This window comes from Phocoena phocoena, chromosome 17, assembly GCF_963924675.1.
Source record: "Phocoena phocoena chromosome 17, mPhoPho1.1, whole genome shotgun sequence".
Classification (NCBI taxonomy): Eukaryota; Metazoa; Chordata; class Mammalia; order Artiodactyla; family Phocoenidae; genus Phocoena; species Phocoena phocoena.
This window is the reverse complement of record NC_089235.1, coordinates 44,421,945-44,436,277: the sequence shown is the minus strand read 5'-3', so window position 1 is coordinate 44,436,277 and position 14,333 is coordinate 44,421,945. Positions and strand designations below refer to the sequence as shown.

Below are 14,333 nucleotides of genomic sequence, written 5' to 3'. Positions count from 1 at the left end.
TTTATAAAGCAGAAATTAAAACACCATTGTAAAGCAATTATGCTCCAATAAAGATGTTTAAAAAACATCAGAAGCAAATACAAAAAAAAAAGTAAAAATCTAAGATAACAATGAATAGTCATGATCTCTCAGAATTAAGGCATTATTCATGCTTCAGGTAGTTTAATAGCAACATAATGCCATACTTCCACATAGTCAATGTTACTTACCCTGTGGAGCATAGAACGGATAGATTTTAAGAGCGTGTCAAATTCAAATTCAGCCTGCTAAATAAACACAGTAATAACAATTAAAAAAAATCCTATCTGTGGGTCTTCCCTGGTGATGCAGTTGTTGAGAATCTGCCTGTCAGTGCAGGGAATGTGGGTTCAAGCCCTGGACTGGGAAGATCCCACATGCCGCGGAGCAACTAAGCCTGTGCGCCACCAACTACTGAGCCTGAGCTCTAGAGCCTGTGAGCCACAACTACTGAGCCCGAGTGCCACAACTACTGAAGCCCTCACACCTAGAGCCCATGCTCCTCAACAAGAGAAGCCACTGCAATGAGAAGCCCACGCACCACAACGAAGAGTATCCCCTGCTCGCCACAACTAGATCAAGCCCTTGCGCAGCAATGAAGACTCAACGTAGCCAAAAATAATTAAAAAAAAATCCTATGTGTGGTGAAAAAGGCCAAAGGGTAGTGTATGTAATGTGGTCCATGTACATCAAAATACTCAAACAAATAAATATGTTCTATTTCTCTCAATAAAGTCAGAAAGATAATTTACACAAGGAAATCAAACACAGATAGTGAGAGGGCCAAATAAAAGCATTTGCTATAAAAACTAAATTATTTATTTTTTAACTGTAGTTTTCAACTCTATTCAAATTTTATCTTTAAATATTACAAACAAGAAAATCATATTAACTTGGAAAATTAAGGCTCATTGGCATTTTCGGGAAATTACAAGATAAACTTTCCACACCATCCCACACACCCTGAAAGCTCTAATCACCATGTCAAACAGCAATAGTGATTTTAATGTGTAATCTGAACATGGCAGACATCAGTACAGGTTATTTTAGTTCTCATCACTTCATTACCTCAGATTATAAAAATAAGCCCAGATGCAGTAAAAATGGTTGCTAAAAGAAAACAGGTGATTGACTAACAATGAACTTAGCATAAGAGTAAGGGGTCAGAGTACTGAGTACAAGAAAAGTAACTGACTAAGAGGAAGCAAACCGAGGTTCCACACTTAGCTGTATTTTTAAGTGACAATAGACAAGCAAAGGAATCTCCTCAAACTTAGTTTGCTGTAGTGGTTTTGTTCCATAACTTGCTAAGAACGGTTCAGAGTTTAGAAAGAAAATTGCAAGAGAGTTGGAATGTGGAAGAGAAATAACAGACAATATTCTCTGACAGTCATACTGTTTTAAATAGCAGTGAAATTACGATGCAGAGGTACCAGCAGATTCCAGCTTGTCCTCACTCTTCCCACCTTTGTGACTTTTTCCTGATTGTTGGCTCTGCTGGCCAATAGCAACTGCAGGCTCAACTCCAGAAGCAGAAGCAATAACCTCCCATGGACTTGCCTACCAGCCTTTGGCGCTCCCTCCAGCCACTGGATGTGCCTGGCTTCCCAAGTTCCCTGGGGTGCTACAAATTTTTACCCAGGTCACCCAGCTTCTTCCACAATTGGATAAGGTCTTACTCCTAAAATAAATCCCTTATGTTACAATACTTATAGTGGCTGTCCTGCCCTGATTGAACCCTGATGTATTCCGTCAGCTGAAAACTTAAGGTTTTGGAAGCAAGAGATCTGCGAGTTTTAAAATTTGATGATTCCTTATGCTTAACACTTCCCTGCTTCCTTCTCACAATCATTCACACAGAAGCACATTATGATTACAGACAAAATGTGAGTAATGTATCAGGAGGAATAAATGAAAACCATTATAAAGACTGCCATTTAATAACGGTTAAGGAAGGGAGTAAATTATTCTTCACTGCATATCTTTTGAGTTCTACCTGTAATACCTATTGAAAAACAAAAATCTAATGATATTATGGTTCTGTTTGTATTTCTGTCAAGATTAATCAGCAGAACTAAACAACATCAGATCTAAAAATTCTTGTCTTTATTTGAATCAGTATCTCTCAGGAACACTCAGATTCAGTCACTTGATTTGTTAGCTTTACTTAATCATCTAATCGTTCGATCTCTCATTATTTCACTCAAATCTTCACGAACTTCCTATTATGTGCCAAGCATGATACTATGTGCTTGGCATTCAGAAGTGAATAAAACATGCCAAGTTTTTATACTGCAGTAGCTTTCTTAGTTCAAAATGCCCCCTCCCCTCTCCTGCCACTCGTACTTTGTGGAAACAAATCCAAAAGCCATATATTCTGTGAAACCTTCCCTGAGAACCCATGTACAGAGTTAGTCATTCATTTCTTTCTTTTAATTCTCTATTTGTACCTACATCGATTTTATTTTAGTTTTATCTTTATTTTTTTAAGTTGTGAATATCCATTTAACGGAACATTTGGGGGCCAAGGATTTATAATAATAAGGAAAATTCCAACATTACAAATGGAACATAATCAGCATGCGAAATTACACATAGCATCATCTAGCGACGGTGCTAGAGAGCCACATGGGGTTCCATTTTTGGCACTTCCCCCTCCAATCTCCATTTAGCCCCTTCTAAATCACTCCACATTTTTTTTAAAACATATTATTGGAGTATAATTGCTTTACAATGTTGTGTTAGTTTCTGCTGTATAACAAAGTGAATCAGCTATATGTATACATATATCCCCATATCTCTTCCCTCTTGCATATCCCTCCCTCCCACACTCCCTATCCCACCCCTCTAGGTGGACACAAAGCACTGAGCTGATCTCCCTATGCTATGCGGCTGCTTCCCACTAGCTATCTACTTTACATTTGGTAGTGTATATATGTCAATGCTACTCTCTCACTTTGTCCCAGTCTCCCCTCCCCCTCCCCAGGTCCTCAAGTCCATTCTCTACGTATGTGTCTTTATTTCTGTGCTGCCCCTAGGTTCATCAGAACCATTTTTTTTTTTAGTTTCCATATAGACATACATCAATTTTAGATTTATTTTATTCTTCTGTTTATGTGTTATGTCACATCTATTAGCCTGTGATGTCTTATATGCATGAAGTGTGTTTATCTCAATTTTGATGTGGCTTTTCTAAAATCCTAAGTATATTTACTTATATCTATCAGAGGACTTTTCCACATTGTACCTGAATAGTTAATTAACCTGTCTGTTTTTCTGATTGGGTGATGAGCTCTGAAAGGGATAGACACATATTAGAAGTTATTTTATTTTGTATCTTTGGTGTAAAAGACATTCCATGGCATAAATTGGATGTTCAAAAGTCGGTTAATTTTTGACAAGGGTGCCAAGACCATTCAATGGGAAAAGAACACTCTCTTCAGCAAATGGTGCTGGGACAACTGGATATCCAACATGCAAAAGAACGAGGTTGGGCTTTTATTACATACTGTATACAAAAATAAACAAACAAAAAACATTAAAATAAATCAACAACCTAATTATAAGCACTAAACCCATAAAACTCTTAGAATAATACAGGGATAAATCTTCATGACCGTGAATTTGGCAATGGATTCTTAGATATGACACCAAAAGCATAGGCAACAAGAGAAAAAAATAGATGAGACTTTATTGAAGTTAAAAACTTGTGCATCAAAGATCATTACCAAGAAAATGAAAAGATCACTTGTAAATCATACATCTGATAAGGGTATAGTACTCATAAAAAATAAAGAACTCCTGGCCCAGATCAAGATGGTGGAACAGAAGGATGTGGAGCTCGCCTCCTCTCACAAATAAATCAAAACTACATCTACATGTGGAACAATTCTCACAGAATACCTACTGAATGCTGGCAGAAGATCTCTTACAACCAAAGCTGCAAGAAATATCACCACGTAACCAGGAAGGACAAAAGAAAAAAACAAAAAGGAATCAGGACAGGACTTGTACTCCTGGGAGGGAGTTGTGAAAGAGGAAAGGTTTGCTCAACCTGGGAACCCCCTGCTTTGGCTGGGAGATCAGCTGGGATAGACAGGGAGCTTCAGAGGCTCAGAGGAGAGTGCAGCAGCCAGAGGACAGCAGGCAGAACAGAGAGACACCAGCACAGATGGTCCTGGCCACCTCGATGCACTCCCAAACCTAAGACATGTGCCTGCTGGTGTGTGCGGGGACTGGGGTGTTGAAACTCGAGCTTCAGCAGACAGACTTGGGAGAGGACTGGGGTTGGCTGGACGGAGACAGCCTGGAGGGACTGGAGTGTGGTCTGAGCCGCAATATCCTGGTCCGCTGTTGCTAATACACTCTCTGAAGGGAGGGGTGGGGCCCCACCATAGCATCTTCATTGTTGGTGTGCTCACAGCAGGCACAGCTACACATCTACAAGGCCTGGGAGCATGCAAGTGCCAGTGGTTGCCCACACATGGAGGTGGGGCTGAAATCTGAGATGATGCCCAGGGGCTGCACTACTTCAGGGGATTTACTCCACTGGTGGCTTTGGGAGTGCAGTGCCTGCAGGACATCCAAGTGGATTACTAGCACTCCTGTGCCTGGGGATAAAACCCAATCTAGTAGTAATGAATAGCAGACTAAATGACACAGAAGAATGAATACGTGATCTGGAAGAGACAGAATAATGGAAATTACCCAGTCAGGACTGCAGACAGAAAGACAAGTTAAAAAAAAAAAAAAAATGAAAGCAACATATGAGATCTACGAGATAATATAAAGTGTGCCAACCTACGCACAATAGGGGTTCCAAAAAGAGAAGGGAGAGAGAAGGGGATCAAACATGTCTTTGAAGATATTATGGGTGAAAAATTCCCAAACCTGGGGAAGTAAACATATTCAAGTAAAGGAAGCACAGAGGGTCCCAAACAAGAGGAATCTAAACAGACCTACACAACGACATATCAAAACTAAAATGGCAAAAGTTATAGAGAGGATTGTTAAGGCAACAAGAGAAAAACGAAGAGTTAGTTACAAGGGAACCCCCATAATACTATCAGCTGATTTCCTATAGAAATGTTGCAGACCAGAAGGGACTAGCAAGATATATTCAAAGTCCTCAAAGGAAAAAACCAACAACCGAGGATACTCTACCCAGCAACATTATCACTTAGAATAGGAGAGAGAAAGAATTTCTCAGACAAGCAAGAACTAAAAGAGTATAGCAATACTAAAGCTATCTTAAAAGAAATATTGAAAGTTCTCTAAATACAAAAGAAACAAGAATCTATAGGAAAGAGAAAATCACAGTTGGTAAGTAAATCACTTAAATAAGCCAGTACATAGATTAAAAAAAATTTTTTTCTGTGAAAATGATAACTACAATGAACATCAAAAGGATAAACATGAAAATTTGTAAAAGAGAACACCAAAATCATAAAATGTGGGAGAAGGGAGTAAGAAAACATAGACTTTTTTTTCAGAATGTGTTTGAGCCTATATGACTGTCAGTCTAAAGCAAGCAGTTATAGTAATGGTCTAACATAACTGAAAAACTGGTAACCACAAATCAAAAACATACAATAGATTCACAAAAACCAAGAAGAAGAGAACACAAGCGTAGTACAAAAGAAAACCATCAAACCAGAAAAGGAAAAACAAAAAGAAAAAGAAGGGAACAAAGAAGAAATACAAAATCAACTGGAAAACAAGGTTTAAAATGGCAATAAATACATATCTACCAATATTTACCTTAAATGTCAATGGACTAAATGCTCCAATGAAAAGACACAGAGTACCAGATTGGGTAATGAAACAAGAGCCTACAATATGCTGCCTACGAGAGACCCAGTTTAGGGCAAAGGAAACACATAGATTGAAAGTGACAGGATGGAAAAAGATATTTCATGCAAATGGAAATGACAAAGTGAGGGTAGTAATGCTCATATCAGACAAAATAGACATTAAAACAAAGGCCATAGAGAAAGATAAAGAAGGACAGCATATAATACAAGAAGAAGGTATTATACTCATTAACATACATGCACCCAATATAGGAGCACCTAGATACATAAAACAAATACTAATAGACATAAAGAAAGAAACTGACAGGATACAATAATAGTAGGAGAGTTTAACACCCTAATGACATCAATGAACAGATCTTCCAGTCAGAAGAATCAATACAGCAATAGAGATCCTAAATGACACAATGGAACAGATACACTTAATTGATATTTTCAGGACATTACATCCAAAAAAACCAGAACACACATTCTTTTCAAGTGCACATGGAACATTCTCGAGGACAGACCACACAGTAGGACACAAAACAAGACAACAAATTTAAGAGGACAGAAATTATTTCAAGCATCTTTCCTGTCCACAATGGCATGAAACTTGAAATCAACCACAGAAAGAGAAACAAAAAAAATGATTACATGGAGACTAAACAACATGCTACTAAAAAAAAAACAATGATCAATGATGAAACCAAAGAGGAAATAAATACCTTGAGACAAATGACAATGAAAACACAACCATAGGTCTTCCCTGGTGGCGCAGTGGTTGAGAGTCTGCCTGCCGATGCAGGGGACACGGGTTTGTGCCCCGGTCCGGGAAGATCCCACATGCTGCGGAGTGGCTGGGCCCGTGAGCCATGGCCACTGAGCCTGCGCGTCTGGAGCCTGTGCTCCGCAACAGGAGAGGCCACAACAGTGAGAGGCCCGCATACCACAAAAAAAAAAACAAAAAAAACACAACCATACAAAATCTATGGGATGCAGCAAAAGCATTTCTAAGAGGGAATTTCACACAGATCTTCCTCAAAGTCAAGAAAATCTCAAATATACAACCTAACCTACCACCTAAAAGAATTAGAAAAAGAACAAACAAAACCTAAACTCAGCAAAAGGAAGGAAATAATAAATAACAGAGAGGAAACAAATAAAATAGAGATTAAAAATAGAAAAAAAATCAATAAAAACAAGAGCTGGTTTTTCTTCCTTTTTAAAAAATATTTATTTATTTATTTCATTGGACCAGGTCTTAGTTGCAGCACGTGGGATCTATGCTGCCATGTGCGGGATGTCAGTCGTGGCATATGGGATCTTTTGGTTGTGGCATGTGGGATCTTTAGTTGTAGCATGCAGGATCTTTAGTTGCAGCATGTGGGATTTAGTTCCCTGACCAGGGATTGAACTTGGGCCCCCTGCCTTGGGAGTGTGGAGTCTTAGCCACTGGACCACCAGGGAAGTCCCAAGAGCTGGTTCTTTGAAAGGGTAAACAAAATTAAAAGACCTCTGGACAGGCTCACCAAGAAGAGGGGACACAAATAAAATAAGAAATGAAGGAGGAGAGATAACAACTTATACCACAGAAATACAAAAAAAAAAAAAAACCCTAAGAGAATACTATGAACAATTATATGCCAACCAAATGGACAAGCTAGAAGAAATGCACAGGTTTCTAGATACAAACAGCCCACCAAAACTGAATCAAGAAGAAATAGATAATTTGAACAGACTGATGAGTAGAAGAGAAATAGAATCTGCAGTTAAAAAAAGAAAAATCCTTCCAAACAAAAGTCCAGAACCAGATGGCTTCACTGGGGAATTCTACCAAACATAACAAAGAACTTATATCAATCCTTCTCAAATTCTTCCAAAAGACTAAGGAGGAGGGAACACTCCCAAAGTCATCCTATGAAGCCACCATCACCCTGATACCAAAACCAGACAAAGACACTATCAAAAAAGAAAATTACAAATCAATATCTTTGATGAATATAGATGCAAAAATTCTCAACAAAATATTAGCAAACCAAATGTAACAACACATAAAAAAGATCACACACCATGATCGAGTTGGATTCACTGCAGGGTCACAAGGATGGTTCAACATATGCAAATCAATCAACATAAGCAAATACACCACACATCAACAAAAGAAAAGACAAAAACCACATGATCATCTTAATAGATACACAAAAAGCATTTGACAAAATTCAACATCCACTCATGATAAAACCTCTTACCAAACAAGGTATAGAGGGAACATATCTCAACATAATAAAAGCTAATTTATGACAAGCTACAACCAACATAATGCTCAATGGGTGAAAAGCTGAAAGCCTTCCTGCTAAAATCTGGAACAAAACAAGGATGCCCACTCTCACCACTTCTATTCAACACAGTATTGGAAGCCCTAGCCACAGCAATCAGACAGGAAAAGAAATAAAAGGTATCCAAATTGGAAGGGAAGAGGTAAAACTGTCATTATATGCAGATGACATGATATTATATATAGAAAACCCTAAAGACTCTACACAAAAACTGCTAGTACTGATAAACAAATTCAGCAAGGTAGAAGGATACAAGATTAACATACAGAAATCGGTTTCATTTCTTTACACTAACAGTGAAATATCAGAAAGGGAAAGTAGAAAACAATCTTTTAAAATTGCATCAAAAAAAAATCTAGGAATAAACCTCATCAAGGAGGTGAAAGATTTATATGCTGAGAACTATAAAACAATGATAAAGGAAACTGAAGATGATTCAGATAAATAGAAAGATAGCCCATGCTCTGGGACTGAAAGAATTAATAGTTAAAATGGCCATTCTACCCAAAGCAAACTACAGATTTAATGTGATCCCTTTCAAATTACTCATAACATTTTTCACAGAACTAGAACAAATATTTCAAAAATTTATATGGAACCATAAAAGTCCCAGAATTGCCAAAGCAATATTGAGGAAAAAGAACAAACTGAGAGGCAAAACCCTCCCAAACTTCAGACATTACTACAAAGCTACAGTGATCAAAACAGTGTGGTATTGGCACAAGAAACAGACATATGGATCAGTGGAGTGGAATAGAGAGCCCAGAAATAAACCCACATACCTATGGTCAATTAATCTTCAACAAAGGAGGAGAAGTCTCTTTAGCAAGTGGTGTTGGGAAAGCTGGACAGCTGCATGTAAATCAATGAAGTAGAACACTCCCTCACACCCTACACAAAAATAAACTCAAAATGGTTTAAAGACTTAAATATAAGACATGACACCATAAAAGTCTTAGAAGAGAACATAGGCAAAACATTCTCTGACATAAATCATATCAATGCTTTCTTAGGTCAGTCTCCCAAGGCAAAAATAAACAAATGGACCTAATCAAACTTATAAGCTTTTGCACAGCAAAGGAAAGCATAAACAAAATGAAACGACAACCTACAGACTGGAAGAAAATATTTGTAAATGATGTAACTGACAAGGGCTTAATTTCCAAAATATACAAACAGCTCATACAACTCAATAACAAAAACAAACAAACAACCCAATAGAAAAATGGGCATAAGACCTAAATAGACATTTCTCCAAAGAAGACATACAGATGGCTAATAGGCACATGAAAAGATGCTCAACATCGTTAATTACTAGAGAAATGCAAATCAAAACTACAATGAGGTATCACTTCACACCAGTCACAATGGACATCATTAAAAAGTCTACACAAAAAAGAGGTAAAGAAGATATCTCTTCTTTCATGCATCTGTTTAAGGAGAAATGATGTTTTGCATCCTAAATTTAGTTCAGAGAATCTAATTTGATAAAATATTGAGACCTTTCATAATATTTTTATTTTCTCATGTCATAGGGAAACTTGTATGAATATTTACATCTATTGCTAACTTGTTATCTATGTAAGTAAATCTGTAGTTGAAAATATGACTTGAATAAAGAGTCTCAGAGACTCTAAGACTTTACAAATTATTGCCATGTTCTGTGATTACAATTTTCAAAAGGAAACTGAAATTCTGATTGGTTACCTTACTAGTCATTTTCTGTAATAGGAATAACAGTGTAACTGGAATCTCTATATTTCTAAACTGTATAAATTCTTGTAAATTTCTTCTGTCTGAACAGAATAAAATAATTGGCACTCCTTCCCCACACCAAAAAGACTTCTACACATAATAAATATTGGAGTGGGTGTGGAGAAAAGGGAACCCTCCTACACTGTTGGTGGAAATGTAAATTGGTGCAGCCTCTATGGAAAACAGTATGGAGCTTCCTTAAAATACTAAAAAAAGAGTTGCCATATGAGCCAGCAATCCCACTCCTTGGCATATATCCATCCAGACAAAACTCTAATTCAGAAAGATACATGTACCCCAATGTTCATAGCAGCACTATTTACAAGAGCTAGGACATGGAAGCAACCTAAATGTCCATCAACAGATGAATGGATAAAGAAGATGTGGTACATATATACAATGGAATATTACTCAGCCATTAAGAAGAAAGAAATAATGCCATTTGTAGCAACAGGGATGGACCTAGAGATTTTCATACTAAGTGAGGTAAGTCAGAGAAAGACAAATATCATATGATATCACTTATATATGGAATCTGAAATATTGTACAAATGAACTTATTTACAAAACAGAAATAAACTCAGACATAGAAAACAAACTTATGGTTACCCAAGGGGGAAAGGGGATAAGCGGAGGGATAAAGTAGGAGTCTGGGATTAGCAGATACAAACTACTATATATAAAACAAACAACAAGGTCCTACTGTACAGCACAGAGAAATATTCAATATCTTGTAATAAACCCTAATGGAAAAGAATATAAAAAAGAATATATATGTATAACTGAGTCACTTTGCTGTACACCAGAAACTAACACAACATTGTAAATAGATTTACTTCAATAAAATTTTAAAAATTTAAAAGTTAAATAAAAAAAGAACTCCTACAAATCATCAACTAAAAGACAACTCAATTTAAAAATGGGCAAGGGACTTCCCTGGTGGCACAGTGGTGGTTAAGAATCTGTCTGCCAATGCAGGGGACGTGAGTTTGAGCCCTGGTCCAGGAAGACCCCACATGCCATGGAGCAACTAAGCCCGTGTGCCACAACTACTGAGCCTGCACTCTAGAGCCCATGAGCCACAACTACTGAACCCGTGTGCCACAACTACTGAAGCTCGTGCACCTAGAACCTGTGCTCCGCAACAAGAGAAGCCACTGCAATGAGAAGTCTGCACACTGCAACGAAGAGTAGCCCCCACTCGCCACAACTAGAGAAAGCCTGCACACAGCAACAAAGACCCAACGCAGCCAAAAATAAAAATTATTAAAAAAAAGGGCAAAGACTTGAATAAACATTTTTTTCAAAGAAGATCTACAAAGGCAACAAGCACAAGAACCTGATAAGGAAAGACTTTAAAAAAAATCTGACTTTGAATATAATGGATTTTAAGGGAAAATGTGAATGAATCCTTAGCCTGAAATGGAAACGTTCATCAAATAACAAGCTTTAAAAAAAAAATTCTGACACGACCTTAAATTTGTAATAATTGCAGTGTAAAAGTGGTAGGACTAGCAGGTTTCCAAGCAAAATCATCAGCTACAATTACAAAATATATTTAATGATCATCATGAAATGCAGAATACCAAAACACTTAGGTTGGGCATGCTAAAGACTGTATCAATGAAATATTAGAACATGGAGAAAGCTTCTCAACCATTTCCCACCTGCTGGCCATGTTCCACTCAAGGGCTGGATTCTGAGAATTTCTTTCATTCTCTGTTAGCACCCCTCCTGTGCCACTTTCCTTCTCTGGTTTTAGTTGATCCCACTGCGCAGTACCAATATTGATGGACTGCAGATCTATTTGGTATTGTCTGTCTTCAATTTCTGATCCAGGGTCTCGAAGAATTCCTAAATTCAAGGCTCTCCTGTAAAGGCAGTGAAAAAAAGTGAATAGATAAAATAAGTATTCTATGTTTACTTTGCTCGCTAACATCATATTACCTTTTTTTTCCTTTGGATTACTGGGTTAATCAAATCTCTGAGGCAGGTATTAGAAAATTACCACAAACTAATAACTTGAAAACATACCCAAAACTTAGCACTTAACAGTATCTACCCTATAATGATTTCTTATATTATTCCCAGCACTGCTATTTTTCTAAGTACTTTCACATTTATGATTTAAATCCTTGAGATGTTGTGAGGTCATATTACTATCTCCATTTTTACTAAAGAGAAAATAATGCAGACAGGTTGAAAGACTTAGCCAAAGTTACTGAGCTACTATGTGGACAAAATTGCAACTTAAATCCAGGGTTTTGCCTCAAAACCCTGTCTTCTTTGCAATGCTAAACACCTACTTTCCCTTCCTCAGCACTCTGATGTCTTGTTAGGAAAGGTGATGAAGACTTTCTAATCTATTTAACTCCCCTACCTTTTGCCTTTGGTCCTTTATATAACCCATCATCATACAGACTAAATTGTTGACAAGAGTACATTGCTTATTGATGTAGAAACACAGTAAGGATTACTGGTCCATATAGAGTTGGAACTTTGATCTTATTGGACCCAAGGCTAAGCAAATGAATAAAATTATCAGCAGCTTAAAGCTAGATTAGAGGAAGTAAATGGTTAAATGTTTCATGAAGGTTTTAGACTGAAAATAGCAAGGCAGTGTGGTAGGGTGGGAAGAAAAGCATTCAGGATTCAGAAGCCGGATAAGACTAAGTTTGTGTGAGTTTGTAATTTTTTAGTTATGTTGGTTCACAGATGCTTTAAAGTGAGTAATCAAAAGGAAAGTAACATTTTTCCCCCATGAAAGTTTCAATCAACACAAAAGTGAAATTACATAGAGGATAAAAATAGTTTTACTAGTATAGATACAATTGCAGTGATTAGAAAAGAAATACAATTAATTATATCAATTGAATACTAATAAAGCTAATTAGTGGAGGGAGAAGGGAGGGAAGCACTGAGTCCTAGTGTGAAAACTACAGAGAGACAGTATGAATGTGATCAAGACTACCTCTTGTCTAAGTAAACAGTGTGGGTCAGACCATGCCCAGAAGCTTGTCAAATACTGATGGAAGGTGGATGACCACTGAGACTCAAGATGGCAGATGTCTGGGCCAGATGCGCAGGAATGGAGATGGCATGCATTAGGCCAGGGAAGGTGAGGGCTCAGGCTAATGAATTCAAGTGAAGAGAGGGGCAGGGAGAGGACTGCAAGTGAATGAACAGGCAGCTCAGGTAGGGAAATATCACAAGGTGTTAACGATAAAAAAAAAAAAAAAAAAAAGAGAGAACAGGGAAACAAACAGGCATTGGTCAAGAAGTCATAGTGGGAACCAGAGAAACTGAATGAATGGACTCTCATTATTCCTAAGGTAAGAGCTGAACCTGGTTTTTGTTTTCTTTTTTTTAACTTAGAAAATTACAATCTAGGAATGGACATGCAAGGAAAGGTGTATTAAAGTTTTACATGAACCCAAGAATTGCCTTAAAAATAGGGCCCATAAAATCGGCCATGAACCCTTTCATTTTGCCTTAATGAAGGCAAAGAAAAAAGGAGTGAATGGGGGTGCAGGTGAGAGGGACCAACATTGTGAGTACACCTATTTCGGTCAAATGCTCTCCTTTCATTTGAATATTGGTGTAAACCTGTTAATTCTAAAGGCACAGCTCGAACTTCACTTTCTATGAAGCCTTTCCTGACCACCATTTCTTCAAACTCCCTTCCTCCCAAATCTGTGCTCTTAGGGTCCTTCTGTACTTATAAGTACAAGAATATCACAATGACCTGTCGGTCTTTCTCAATATAGCATACATTTCTTTTTTTTTTTTTTTTCTGCGGTACGCAGGCCTCTCACTGCTGTGGCCTCTCCCGTTGCGGAGCACAGGCTCCAGACACGCAGGCCCAGCAGCCATGGCTCATGGGCCCAGACGCTCCACGGCATGTGGGATCCTCCCGAACCGGGGCACGAACCCGTGTCCCCTGCATCGGCAGGCGGACTCTCAACCACTGTGCCACGAGGGAAGCCCCTAGCATACGTTTCTTGAAGTCAGAAACTACATCTCCTAGTAAGCAATCAGTAAATGCTGTTTCAATTCACTGATTTGAACTGACACAAATGTTTACAAATCTCAAGTGGAGAATCTATCTGTCCACAGCAATAAGAACACACAGTCTTTAGACAGTAAACTGCTGCTGCAGGGCCACATAAACTCTGACATACAGCAAATATCTTTGGCAGTGGGTGGCCTAGCTCATTTCCCTAGATTATTATTCCCCATATAAAAGTTATATTTACTTATTTTAAACTAGCCAATGCTTTCTACAATTTACATAAATTCCCTAAGCCTACTTTTAAAGAAAAAATACTTATAAGAATCCCTTTGAAGGAAGAAAAAGTATGTTTGGAAATAAAATTAGTACTATATTAAAAGACAAACAAAGCAACCTAGCCCAACATTAACATCAGCC

General features: G+C 37.7%; 1 protein-coding gene across 2 annotated transcripts in view; it reads right to left on the bottom strand.

Moving 5' to 3' along the window:
• The window catches only part of VPS13B (vacuolar protein sorting 13 homolog B), an 818,081-nt gene that overhangs the window by 312,159 nt on the left and 491,589 nt on the right, over positions 1 to 14,333 (bottom strand). For both annotated transcript variants that reach the window (XM_065895774.1, XM_065895773.1), the window contains exon 30: positions 11,572 to 11,775. In XM_065895774.1, coding sequence (XP_065751846.1) covers positions 11,572 to 11,775 — 204 coding nt within the window. The remainder of the gene's footprint in view (positions 1 to 11,571; positions 11,776 to 14,333) is intronic.